This window comes from Platalea leucorodia (genome assembly GCF_965183815.1).
Source record: "Platalea leucorodia genome assembly, chromosome: Z".
In the NCBI taxonomy this organism is placed as follows: domain Eukaryota; kingdom Metazoa; phylum Chordata; class Aves; order Pelecaniformes; family Threskiornithidae; genus Platalea; species Platalea leucorodia.
The window spans coordinates 4,667,842-4,681,581 of NC_138858.1; the positions used below are offsets into that span (position 1 = coordinate 4,667,842).

General features: G+C 43.3%; 1 protein-coding gene across 1 annotated transcript in view; it reads left to right on the plus strand.

The window, feature by feature from the left end:
• The window catches only part of LOXHD1 (lipoxygenase homology PLAT domains 1), a gene marked incomplete at both ends in the record, with an annotated part of 150,708 nt that overhangs the window by 43,820 nt on the left and 93,148 nt on the right, over positions 1-13,740 (plus strand). The window contains 6 exons of the mRNA XM_082335370.1: positions 2,066-2,189; positions 3,974-4,224; positions 5,170-5,305; positions 8,268-8,428; positions 9,416-9,502; positions 11,911-12,046. Of these exons, the coding sequence (XP_082191496.1) occupies positions 2,066-2,189; positions 3,974-4,224; positions 5,170-5,305; positions 8,268-8,428; positions 9,416-9,502; positions 11,911-12,046 (895 nt within the window). The remainder of the gene's footprint in view (positions 1-2,065; positions 2,190-3,973; positions 4,225-5,169; positions 5,306-8,267; positions 8,429-9,415; positions 9,503-11,910; positions 12,047-13,740) is intronic.

The window sequence follows — 13,740 nt, forward strand, 5'->3', positions numbered from 1 at the left end:
TAAGAAATATCTGTTGAGTCTGTTCACACTGGAAATTTGCAAAGACTTATAGCTTGGCCAAATTTAAGTGATTTATCATTGGCACAGCAAAAAAGATATACCTGCCACAAAGATCCTTTTCTTCCACTCCCACTTTCCTCCTCATTTTAATCTCCTGCTCCAATGCGTGAAGGTATTGCAGCTTTCAGTGAAATGGTTGAAGGAACGTTTTTAAAGGAGAAATCTATGACTCTTTCCTCTAATCTCATTTTCTTTCCTCTGCTGGTGTAGTTCAACACAGCTGCCTTTAATCCACTGAAGATCTGACCCCAGATTTCTAAATCCTAGATAACAGAGTGGTTTGATGTATTACAAATGCAAATATTAGCACATGCTTTTCTGCCATCACCATACACTACACTAAAAGTTATTATGTTGGTTGTCCATGAAAAATGCAGAAGATGAAAACCAGAGCTCTTGTGCTCCCTGTAATAAATAGGGGGAAAAAACCCACAGAAAAGGAACCTCATTCTCACATTACAGATGAAGTCTGCATGACATGATTTTTGATGTTGGTTAGGTTGCTTAAGTCCCAAAGCCTGAAGTAGTGACTAATTGCATCTGACACGCTAATCCTATGTTCCGCCACAGGAACTACCAAGATGTTTGTGATTAAGTAAAAGGCAACTTTTGCCTTGCAAGTTCAACTGGAAGCTTGGAGAAATGAGCTAAAACATAGCCCAGTTTTCTTCTGCTCTCACTAGATGTTTTTCTCTAATTTACTCCGATATTTGGGGACTCTAGCGTTGGCACTCCTGGATGAACTTGCTAAGCATCATTAGAAGTTCTTATGTTACCTCGGTTTTCACTCTGGCTTAGAGCTGGTTTTCCACCTCTAAATATATTAATAAAGACATCGACAGGAATTCAAAGAGGATCAATTGGTAGAGAGGAATCTGATATTTCTCCTGAACCTCGTATATTTTAGTCTCTAACACTCCAGTACAGCACTGGTCTCTCATGCTGACAATCCCAGCCCTGGCAGACACTGCTGTCCACGTCTATATGGCAGTACAACGAGAACCTGTAATACTACAGGCAACAGCACAGTGTGGGATGAGTGACAGGAGGGGAAGCTCTGGTTCCCAAAGAATGGTTTCACTAATCTATCAGAAAGGATAGATTTCAGATTCTCCCTGTTTGCTGTGAAGGCAGAGAAAAGTGACAATGACTTTCTATCCCTAACAGTGAATTTTCTTTCTCTGAGTTATAAGCCACGCAGGCGAGTAGAGATTTTGATTTCTTCTTTTCTGGCTGAAAATCTTCAGTACTCTTCACTGCTTGTTTAAAATACTGCAGTAACTCAATGGCAAACTTCAGGAACCGAGAAGATGTTGGTAAGAAATGCCTCAGCAGGAGGTGTGAGAAACTTCAAGTGGGTAACACTGGCTTAAAGGTGAAGATTGTTACCTGGCTCATGTCAGTAGAATATGCTTCTGGAGTAGAGCCAAGAGCCAAATCCTTCCAAATTAGAAACTATTACTACCACAGGGTTTCATGGCTGTCTTTGCAATGGTTCCATCCTGGACTAACTGGGTAGGGTTAACACAATATTACTAGGTCACACAAGCTGATCTGACAGTTTGGTTTGTCCTAAAATTCCTTAGTATTATTTTATAACAAGGTTCTAAAACTGAAAGAAGACAGACAGCCTGTTCAGAACAAAGAGCTGCCTTTCAGCTGATGGAGAAGAGTAGCCAGCAAACAGGCTCTGGAGAGAAGGAAGACAGGCCAGCCAGCTGGTCTTGCTAGCAGAAGCATCTGGTCTCGAGACATAACTGCGAGAGATGCAGATTGAGTTCACAGGATAAAAAAAGAAAAGAAAAAAGCCTACGTTTTACCCACTGATTGTCTGAAATTCTATGAGTACTAATTAGGGAGCAGAGAGGGACCTGCTTGAGTATTGAATACATTAAATATCAGGTGAGAGAGTGTACATTAAGCTTCTGCTCTTCTGTCACCCCCTCGTGTAACACCTTTGCTTTTTCCACGTGTATTTTGCAAAGTGCTGTTTCTTTTCTCTCAGGTGATCATTGAAGACATTGGCAATAAATGTGTGTACCAGTTCCCAGTTGGACGCTGGTTTGCTTTAGATGAAGATGATGGAAAAATCCAGAGGGACATACTTGTTGGGGGCACTGAAGCCACAGGTGAACTCATGGGCTGAATCCATGGTGGGAAATGCAAAGATGCAAAGGCCTAATTAATACTACTAGCCATGTTTTCTTTAGAAGATTGAAGGCCTTGCTCTCAGGGAGGCCTGCAGTGGACCATCTGCTGGTGACAGGCAGTTGTGTGTGAGGGTCCCTGAACTACCATCACATTTGCCACCTCCACATCTCACTGATGAAGCTGTGCAGGACCTACATGCTAATTTATCACTTGGTGCATCTAGAGAAGGAGCTGATGGGCAAAGGATGAAAGATCTGGCTTGTACTTCAGCAAGTTGCTCACCAGACTTCAGAAAGTGGATTAATATTTTCACAGTCACCAATGTGCCACACAGTAGTGCATACTGTACTTCAGGTTCTTGGGGAACTATGCATCCTTTTACAAAACAGGAAAGGCAGTGCCGAGCCCTAAAACCGCCTTTTTGATTATCCAACGTGATTAGAGCAGAGAAAACCAAAAGTTATGTCTCTGTTAAAAGAAACCTGGATGTAAAGTCAATAAACCAAATTACTACGAGGCAGAAGATGATTTGGATAGTCTTCGGCCTCTATTTATTCATTAGCATAACGGTAAACACTTTGACTATGCACATAACAGCTGTTCTTTACTTTATTTCATGGTTTTCAACATCTGCAGTCTTCAGACTCCTCCCTGCATGTGTGCAGGTAAAGTGGTCTGGGTGCAAAGTCCTGACTGCAGGATGCATGTTGGGAAAAATTAGGGGAAGACAGGGGGAAAAAAACCTAAAAAAGTGCAATTAGTTTACTAAAAGTTTCTCTTATTCTTTTAATATTCATGACTGTGGTGTTTTTTTCCTGCTTTCATGAGTTTTATTGAAGATATTCCATATGCACAGTAAAACATGGCTGAATACAATTTTTAATGTAAACTTTAAAGAAAGAGAGGATTGTTTATAAAAGAGTGAGTTCTGATGTTTCTACTTCATCCAATTTTCCTATTGAAATTTCTGGGAGGTTTAAGCAAAGGAAGAACTTAGCTTGGACCTCAGCTATTTTATACATGCTCCCTAAAACACTATTATAGTTACAGAGGTGTCTCCATATTTGATGCCATGACACAGCCCCAAGATATGCATGTCAATGAGCCTACTGAGAAGTAAGGCTTGTAGGAAGAAGTGTTATCTTTCTTAGACCAACATTTAGAGCTAGAAAAAAACAAGTGAACTTTTATGCATATAAACTTCTTTTCACAAATATTTTTTTTTTCTTCCAGCTGGGCTAATACCTCTCCTAAGCCGTGCTTTGCTGAGATCTTTAGGCTCACAAAGTGGCAGTGAGGGTCCTTCTGGCTTCAGCAGCATCAGAGGCTGCTGACCGCAAGATTTAAGAGTTTTGTGATGCTGCCGATCTTGCCACCACTGTTTAAAGCAACACCCCTCCATCCTCTAAGCATCCTCTGACAGGTCTGGTCCTTGGTAGCTCTCAAAATCAAGCAACTTACTTAGTTGCCAATTCAATTTTTTGCCTTTCTTCACCTAATCATCATCACCACATGGTGATAAAAAACCCCATACTTTTTTGAGTGAATTTGTTGCCACAAACCTGTTTCTCTTGGACAGTCTGAAGGTAGCTGTGAGTATGTGCGGAACGAAAACAAATGAAGCATTGCATTGTGTGTAAGTCAAAAGCTAAAAAGACCAGTGGGAAACCAGTAGAGCTCAATGTAAATCCAATCAAAAATTATTACTCTCAGCCTTTTTCCTCCTTTCTTTTCTTCCTAACCAAATTCCTGATTCCTTCAGGTATTGTGTACAATGTCGCTGTAGTGACAGGAGATATCAGAGGAGCTGGCACAAACTCCAAGATTCACGTAATCCTCCATGGCTCCAAAGGCTTAAAGAACAGTGGGAAGATTTTCTTGGAAGGAGGTGAATTTGAGCGTGCCAGGACAGATCTCTTTAACGTGGAGATAGCTGCTCTTCTCAGCCCTCTCAGCAGAGTCACCATTGGCCATGATAACTGTGGTGTCAGTTCTGGCTGGTTTTGTGAGAAGGTGAGACTAAGTTGTTTGTAGGCAGCTGTCAAACTGTTTCCTATTCATCACCTGACCCCAACAACCAAACACAGTTTAAAAAAGAAAAAAAAAAATCTTTTATTTGGATGACAATATCCTTGGTTTAACAAGTCAATATTATACATAATGCATGGTGGTAGCTGATTGCCTCAAAGGCACATTAGATGCATAAATCAATCACTTGCTAATTGGGTTGATTGCCCCTTTGCAGTCACAAAGATAGAGATTATTGTTTGCACCATCAGATGTTTGCCCAAGGGGCTGGATAGAAATGCAGTCTTGGATTGTGCTGAGCATTTCAAAGTTATCAGCTATACTCAGACTTTGCTGAAGTATTTAGATGGTGCTTTGGAGCTCAGAAAAAGAAGTAGCTGACCACAGCTGTCACTGTGAAGTAGTGGAGCAATATGTGGTGTGAGATTGTGTACAAGATCAGCAGGACCTAATGGGAGGGTGGAGAGGTACGCAGCTGCCTATCCTGAAGCTGGGAGTAAATGTAGTTTTCCTGGAAAGCAAAATCAGCTTAGGATGTGTTTGAAGGCTTTTTGCATCTTGTGTTTTCTGCAAAAGCCTACTGTGCACTGGTGTGGTGCAGGGCATGTGCTGCACGCTGACATGATGCTGACTCCTGCAGCCACACTGCCCGTTCCCTTCCCCTCGTGCTGTTTTACCTCTTCTTGGTTGACCCGTTTGGATGTACTTCTGGAAAAGTGGGAATAACAGGACAGATGGGTCCTAGCTATACTCCAAAGGGGAATCGTGCAACCAGTCCAGTTCATGTTGATCCAGAAAATCTGATTTTGAGAGCAAGACCAAGATCTCCAGCTCTGTCTTTGCTTCAGTTGCTTAAGTTTTTAGTATCAAGGTCCTGTGGGCTGCCAGTAACACAATATTCATACTCACCTTCCCGGTGTCTTTTCCTAGGTGGTGGTTTACTGCCCATTCACTGGCATTGAGCAAACCTTCCCGTGTGGGAAATGGCTGGATGAAGATGAAGGAGATGGTCTCATAGAGCGGGAGCTCTACGAAATGGTCTCCCTGCGCCAGAGAAAAATGAAAAGTAGGTACAAGTGCCCAGGAGCCTCCTGTGATCCCTCCCATGCAACAGCACCTGAGTTTCACCCATGCAACGTGACGTGGGTAGACCCATTGTCAAGTAGAGGCTCAAGTGAATTGAGTCCTGCATGAGTTTCAGCTTTGAACATCCTAGTTTGCGGAGTTTAAAATTAAACTTTTAAAATATTTTGAGGAAATGCACTCATTTTCTTAAGGGAAGAAATTGGACCTGGCAGCCTTCTGAGGTTCACTGGGCTTAGGGCTGCCTCAGCCACCATTTCACCTTTGCAGACAAGCCAGGCTACGTTTCTTATCACTAGAGAAGCAAAACTTTCCTGTTCCAGATGGAAACAAAACCTAAATACAATAAAAAGACAAACCTGGGGGGAAACAGGAAGAAAAAACAAACTCTTCCCATTAACTTCAACTTTTTTATTCTTGGCCTTAAAGAAAAAAAAAAACTTAGTCCTGTCCAGCTGCCAAACGTGCCTCCTGAGGCACACGAGCACTGCATTTGAAGCCTCTTCTCTAGAGGGAGGCAATGGCACACGTTTGCTGGGAGGTGCTGCTCCGTGCTGTGCAAAATTTCATGTTCATCCATCCACACACGGCTCGCTGGCTGGTTTTGCACCAAGCAAACGGATCTCTGCCATCTCGCCTGCGCCAGTGTGTGTGTGTAAGCAGAATGTTTTAATTAGGATAATAGATACAGTTTAATCCGAATGCTTCGGGTGGGCTCCTGCTTAAACAACAGTTCATTTAAATAAGCTTTATCTAAATGTTGGTCAGTGTTATAACCACATTGCGCCTCTGACTCGGTCCATTTAACTAAAGCATCTGCAACCTTTAACCCTCTATTATCATCTCTGATTGTTATTGACAGGCTAATTCCCCTGCTGCCGCAGTGCAGGAGATAGACAGAGAGCATTAGCCTTGAGAAATCTGTGACCTTTAGCTGCCAGATTATAGAAGCGTAAGACTTGGAGTTAGAAAAGACCTATTGTGTCATCTTGCCTATCTCCCCGTGCATACAGGACTGTCCCTTTCTGTAGAGCTGATCAAAGCTTGGTTCAGCCTCACTTTGGGTATCCATGGTGAAATGGCTCCCTGCGCAGTGTTTGCAAGCTGTTCCCCCAGTGGATTGCAGCTCGATGTGTAGCTTGTGTTTATTCTGTGTCTTTTTTTTTATTTTTCCCCCCTTATCTTGAATGTTATCCTGGAAACTGTTGAGTCAGGTCTAGCCCTCCCGGTGTTTGTGCCCTGGGGAATATTTGCTCTGGGTCTGAGAATTTCCAAACTGCCAGGATCCCTTGATGTGAAGAGATAGGAAATGGGGAAACATGCCCAGCGAGCCCTGGGAGGATGATGGTGGGTATTTGGGGAAATGCCTGGTCTCCTCCAGCAGCTGCAGACCTAGCTCACCCACATTCCTCCCTGTGTGGTTTCTCCCTGACAGCCCTCTATCAGCATTTAATTCTGGTACAAGTTCCCCTTTCCCCCTCCCTGCATGCATCACTCCTCCTTTCCTTCAGCAAGAGGTCAGGGAGGCCAAACCAGACAGATGAGAGAAGTCTCTGGTGTCTGAATTGCCCTTGTTCTTTTCCCCAGGGAGAGCAGGCTGCCATACGCAAACCTGCCTTAGCTTCATTTCTGCTCAGATGAAACTTGCTGGTGCTTTTCAGAAGGGAGTGGCCATCAGCATTTGCATATTATTAAAATAAGGGCAAAACTTTTTTGAAAAGAGAGTTCCCTCTTCCCCCTCATTTTTTGAGTAGATGTCGCCTCTTTTTGACAGTCAAATGCTGAGTAAACCAGTAAAAATCTAATTTATATGCATGTCATTGTATTTTTATATTCCATTCTGGGCTCTGAAGGTCGAGTGATGCTCATGTGGGCTCAGGCATACCAAAAGGGTTAGCAATTCTTTCATTAAGATTTGTTAATAATTCAGCTGATGTCTGAGTCAGGAAAGAAACCTGTTTCCTCTCCTGAAGGTGCTGCAAGGCCTGCAGAAGTGAAACACGTTATTATCAATAACGAACGCAGATGAGGGGCTCTTTAGAGGAAATAATGTCACCTTTATACACGCAACCATCCTCTGGCATGAAAACCAATGTGAAGTTGCTGCAAGTGGACTGCTCTTACAGTCAAAATGTTGGGTGAAGACTTAAGAGATAAAAATCTTGTAGCTTTGCCATGATTTTTGGGCATGTCATTTAGTGTAACACAAGTGCTGACTGAAGTCAGGTGGGACTTAGGCACTTAAATAATTTAAAAACTTTTGAAAAATACCTTTATATTGCTCTGAGCGTGTTTGCCTCACATGATACAGCCTGGCTAGACATGCCTGAATGGGCTCCGAGCGAGCCTGTCCTGCAAAAGGCATATCTGGCGTAATTGGTCCAGTCTCAGGAAGGCTCATTAGCTCAGGATGAAGTAATACATGGCTGTGTCCATACTCCTCCTTGTTCCAGACACAGATCATCTGGAGCAAGTTTTAGGAGCTACCTGGAGCTGCATTGCACCATATGCAAGTAACTGGAGACTCTTTCTCATTGACAAAAAGAAAGCTGACAGTGTTTCCCTGGCTTTGAAATGGTCTTTGAGGCTAGAGTTGTAGGTGTTGGAGAAGTATACTGAAACTACAGAGATGGAGCACATCCCTGGATTACCCTGTTAGTAATGTATGACATAGAAGAATATGGTTCACCTGAAAAGTGGTGATTTGTGGTTTTTCTTGTTTTATTTTAAATGGAAACACAGAATTCTATTTCCAGGCAATCTGATTCCTGTATGTCATGTAGCAGCTGATTAAGTTTGTGCAGAAAAGAGTAAAATGTCCTAGTTTTCTTTCATACCATCCTGCCCTCTCTAGCACCCAGGGGAAAGAATGAGAATTATGTTTTTTAACAAGGCACCTTTAAAAATTACTTTTTAAACAAAATGTCTTGAACCTTTCTTTGTAGAAAGCCCCTGGTCTCTGTGGATCTGGACAAGTGACATTAAGAATGCAGGGACAGACGCCACCATCTTCTTCCAGATTTATGGAGACAAGGGGAAGTCAGATGAGATGAAGCTGGACAACAATTCAGACAACTTTGAAACTGGACAGACTGACAAGTTCATGGTATGAATCTCATGCTAGTGATAAATTTGACATGGTATTGTTTTCCAGGGCATTAGCTTCAGCCCTGTACAGAAAATAGCAGCATGAGATCTTCACCTCAATAGAACACTTCTGAAGTGGGGGTGAAGCCATTCCGCTTGGTGGTGATGCAGATAATTTCCTCACCTACGGATACGGCTTGTCCTCTCCGAACAGGGCTTAGGCTGGTGTTCCTGAGTGCTCAGGTGATGATGACTTCAAGTCATGGTGGTACTAAGTGCCATATCTCCTCTGTGGCTCTAGAAGCAGATGGTCTCCCCCTCAGGCACAGTTCCACCCATTTAGACCATGCCTCTCTAAAGCTAATAATTTATCTGTTTTTCCCCCAGTGCCTAAGTGGTCATTAGCTATTTATAGGAGAATTAGCAGTAGTATTTCCTCTCCTTGGTGATCTGGTCTTAAGCCTCCTTGGATGTGAACCTCCATGAATGTTTGGGGCTGAGCTCAACAGCATGTTGAGTTTGGAGGCTGGGGGGGGTCTTCTTGTGTTTAGGAAAAAATATGTGTAAAAGTTAACTGGGGATTGGTCAGAGAAAAATTGAGAAACAAAGGATTTTAACGCATGGCTGTAGCCAAAACATTTACCCTCTTTGCACCAGCAGTCGTAGGTGCCCTCTGGAGGAAACGTGGCTGTGCTTTGCACACCCTGTTTGAGAAAGAGCTGAAGCCTGAGAACTGGCGTCAGTTCTTACTGGGAGGAGTGGTTTCAAGGAGCTCTCATGATCAAAAGTGTATGGATTCAACACATATGTTCTCCTCTCCTGAGAAGACAGGCATCAAGCTATCTTTGCGGAGTAGGGTTTATTACTTTTAAAGAACACTTTTTTTTTTTACTTTAGTTTTTGACTCCTCTCTGATTTGGCTCTTAAAAGATGTTTAGAGGTGTCCTTTGTGTGCATGCTTTGCTGACTTACAGAAATGGATAATGCATTTTTTTCCCCTCTATAGATCGAGCTCCCTGATCTGGGCACATTTTATAAGCTTCGGATATGGCATGAGAAAAGAAATCCCTTTGCTGGCTGGCATCTGAATAAGGTGAGAGGATGGCAAGGGAAGGTAGACCTGAAAAGCCAGATTGGTCACAGAGGTCCGCACTGCCAGTCCTGGGTCACTGTGTTCCCCAGATGGCAGCTGAGTTTGATGTGCAGTGGTCAGAGGTGCCTGCCTTTACAGACGGTGCTGGCCAAGGGGTGGAAGTGGAAATCCTACATGAAAATGGGACGTGAAGAGAGCACATCATAGTGTTTGCAAATATATGTGGGGAGAGAAGAAGTCATTGCATGTTTTTTGGAGGAAATTCCTTCATCTTCCCACCTCTCTCAGTTCAACCCAGCTGTGTGTGGGAAATGAGAGCAATGGGAAATGGCAGATCCCAAGAGCCGAGACTAATGATGAAAATCACATTTCCCCATCCTTCCAGCATCAGACCACTGTAGTCCAGTCCCCCTTCGCTGCTGCTAGGGGGGTTTTCCCTTGCTCTTCAGAAAGCTTCCTACTCTTAGGCATCATTTCTGCACAGAGAGGCAAACCCACTTCTTCTATGGCTTATTTAGGCTGGTCATAACAAAAAACTGATTATGGTAGAGACCTATTGTACAGTGGAGTATAACCTGCCCTGAAGTGCTGACAGCCCCGTTGCAGGAGGCGGACACTTGCAGACTGGAGGAGCCTGTGGAGACTTTGCAGGAGAGAGCAGCACTGCGCTGTTTGTTTGGGAAATAAAAAGGGTGATCTGCTTGGTCTTGAGTCACAAGTCCTTTGTTCTACCAGCAATGATTACCATGCTGTCAGCCCTCACCTGGGTCTGCAAGGCAGCAAGTTCATCTCTAAGCTTCACCCGTACTCCTGCAGAGCTTGGAAGCCATTCTCTGCACTTAACAAAACATACACTTTGCTGTGCAGCCATAAGTAACTGTGATGATAAATCACAATTTACTGCCTAGAGATTTTTCTCGTGTGCCTCTAATGTGCTTTGACAGATTCTGCTCTCCTGCATTGTCAGGGAGCTGCGAAAGCATAGGCAGCCAAACACCTCTCTAGTGGGGAGAGGACTGCTGTGTTCATCATATGGTGGGAGTAGGTGTCTGGCTGTGGTCTTTATCAAAAAGAAAGTGTTGTTCAGACTTTGGGCCACTGCAATTGTCTCTATTAGTTTGTTCACAGATGATGAGCAAGAATGCTTAGATGTTCCATAGCTATACATTCCCCGGGGGTATCCTCTTTTCCTGCACAGAAATTTTGTTCAGGGAGGACAAGAGCGATCTGACAGTGTGTCTAGGATTCACTTTGGGCCAAATTGTTTAAGCAAACCTGGTGAAGATGCAGGAAATCAATCTGCCCATACATAGCCAGTCTGATGTTTTCTGGATGCATCTGGATGCACATGAATCTTATAACTTGTGCATCTACTTTAGCATCTAGGAACTTAGATGAAGCCTTAATGATGCTTTGTTCCAGTCCTCACACATTTCATGCCAGGCTTGCTTCATGTTGGGGCAAGCTTCCATCTTCTATTACAAGAATGCAAGAACAGCCATACTGGTCAAGCCAAAAGTCCATCTAACCCAACAGCCTCTCTCTGGTGTCACATAAGTGCATGATTAGAGAACAGTAAGAAAAGGACAAGCATTTATGATACTTCCCCCTAATATTCTTCCAGCTTTCAACTATTTCCAGTTGGAGACTTACTTCCTGAACAGATCTACTAAATATGAAGCATTTAGTAGGTTTCTCTTCCATTTATTTTTTTAGAAGTTCCAGTCTCCCCTCAAACAATTAAACTTTTAGCAACAATAATAGCATTTGGCAAGGATTTCACAGGTTGATTGTGTCCTTTTGTTTGCTTTGAACTCTGCTCTCCAAGCATCATTTGATGCCCTGTATTTCTTGTAGCAGGAGAGTGAGTAGTTCACCCCCCTCTGCCTTCTCCATGCCACCTGTGATTTTGTAGACCTTCATCATACCCCCCCTTCACCCGCTTCTCCAGCCATCTGCAGAGCCCCACCTTATTTGCTCATTACTCCTTTGGGAGCTACTGCAGATTTTTGATCATTCTTGTTGCCATTATCTGTGTGTTTTCTAAATGTGCTATGCACTGGTTTTGAGCTGGGGGAACCAGCAGTGCAAGCGCCATCCACGATTTGCTCTGTGGATTTATACAGTGCCATATGATGAGAATTACTAAAAGCCACGGTATCCATCAAACCTTTCACAATACCGTAGAGCAACTGGAGAAAGGAGGAATGAAAAGCCATCAGCTATGACAGACTTTGCTCCGTGCATCACTGCAGTGTGCAAAGCTGAATGACGGTCTTGTTATTAATGTGTGTTATTTCTCTGCTGCTACCTACTCTTGCTTCTCAGGCAAAAAAAAACTTGTCAGGAGCTTGTTGCTTTTTTGTCTTTAAGCCTCTGAACTCACGCAGTGTTTTGGTTTAATGAAGGTAACTCTGCTGAAAACGCTGACAAAAGAAAAATACTCATTCAACTGCGGCCGCTGGCTAGATATAAATGAAGACGACAATGAGATCGTGCGGGAGCTCCCTGCGGAGGGATCTCTAGTGACTGAAGTCATGCCAGGTGAAAGCCACGGGCTCCGTGCAGGGGCTCGCTTAGGACCTGAATAGAAAGAAACCCTCTTTGTGCAAGGGATGCACAGGCAGTTCAATTAGCTTCTTTTTCTGGCACTTTCTCTCTGCAGTATTTTCTGTGTGCATCATTAGCTGCATGAAGCCTCAGAAATCCCTGGCTCTTATTCTGAGCAGATTTCTCTGTGGTGGGAGATGGGAGAGATCTGGCCACAGCACAATTGTTTCCAGAGCTATATTTTTTTTCTTTCAAACATGTATTTTTTCCAGTCTCCCTTAAAATGTGAAATGCCAAGTTTGAAGGGATGTTCATGGAAAGCAAGCTTAGCTGAAAGGCAATCTAAAATTTAACAATAATTTTTGGGCTTTAAAGTTTTATTTAATTATATGCACATTTATGCAGCTATATGTATAAATGTATAGGAAGTTGCACAGAACAGTTGTGCAAAAGCATAGGCACCTTTCAGTACATGTGAGCAATCTGAACTATTTATTGGGTTAACTGTGCTTGAACTAGAGATTTGATTAATGAAAGCTGCAGAACTTTATGTTGCCTTCCTCAAGTGGTCACTTCTGTCTTGAACTTGTGTCACAAGAACTAAATGTACTTGGAGGGAGAAATCTGGAGAGCAGAATATCTCAAGGTGGCCATTGGGATTTCTCTCATTTCCACCAAAGCACCCAATGGGGCTCCACACTCTGTAGACCACGAGTCCCCTGTTTTCTGAAATTTCTGATGAACTCAGTGATCTGCATGCAGCTGAGCAGTTCCTCAGAAGAGGAAGAGTAATTGTAATTGCAGATGTTATTAAAATGTAAATAAACCTGGGTTTGAAATGTATTTTTAATCAACTGTGGAGAGGGCTGCTTGAGTTCAAATGCAGGCACTTTCCCGTGAGGAGCAGTTGTGCTGAGGAGAGGCAAGATGCAGCACCTGCGTGTTGGGCTTGCAGGAGGGGTTTGGAAGGAAGGTGGGAGCATTGCTTCTTGTCTCTTCCCGATGCTGGAGAAAAAGGTCTCCTTCTCTTGAAGGTTGGTCTGTGGGCTGGTTCTTAGTGGTGAAATTTCTTCTGGAAATCCTTCACCCAATTGGATGGGAGGGCAGATGAGGGCAGGGCGAGGGGAGGAAGGTGGCAGCTCAAAATCCATCCAGCAAAATCCTAAATAAAGATCTCAAAGGTGACAAGGATGATGGGGCCAACTGGGCTTGTCCTACTGCATAAAGCCAACATGAAGAGCCTGTTCCTCAGGTCCCTGAGCACTTGGCCCTTTTTAACTCTTTTTGTCTGCCTGCCATGCCCCTGGATGCTGAAAATGATGTTTTCCCCAAACAGGTTATTACAAGGTCCCCCATCACCAGGACCCTCTCGGGAAGGCAGGAGGGGAGGTAGGAGGGCTGGGGCCCTGAGGAGACTATGCACTCCAATTCATGAAGTTTACCTGAAGGGGATGGCATCTTTGTGTCCTTCTTTGGGGGGTGTGTATGTGTGTGTGTTATGGCTTTTCTAACATTTCAGGCCTTCCTATTTTGGCTTTTTTTAACATGGAATTGTAAAAGTCAATACATCACCAGAAGTACCAACTGGAAATATGAACACTTAAAATTAATTGCAAGTCTGTGGAAAATGCAGTAAATTTAAATGACAATTAATTGTGTTGCTGAAATTGTTTTATTAATTTATGTCT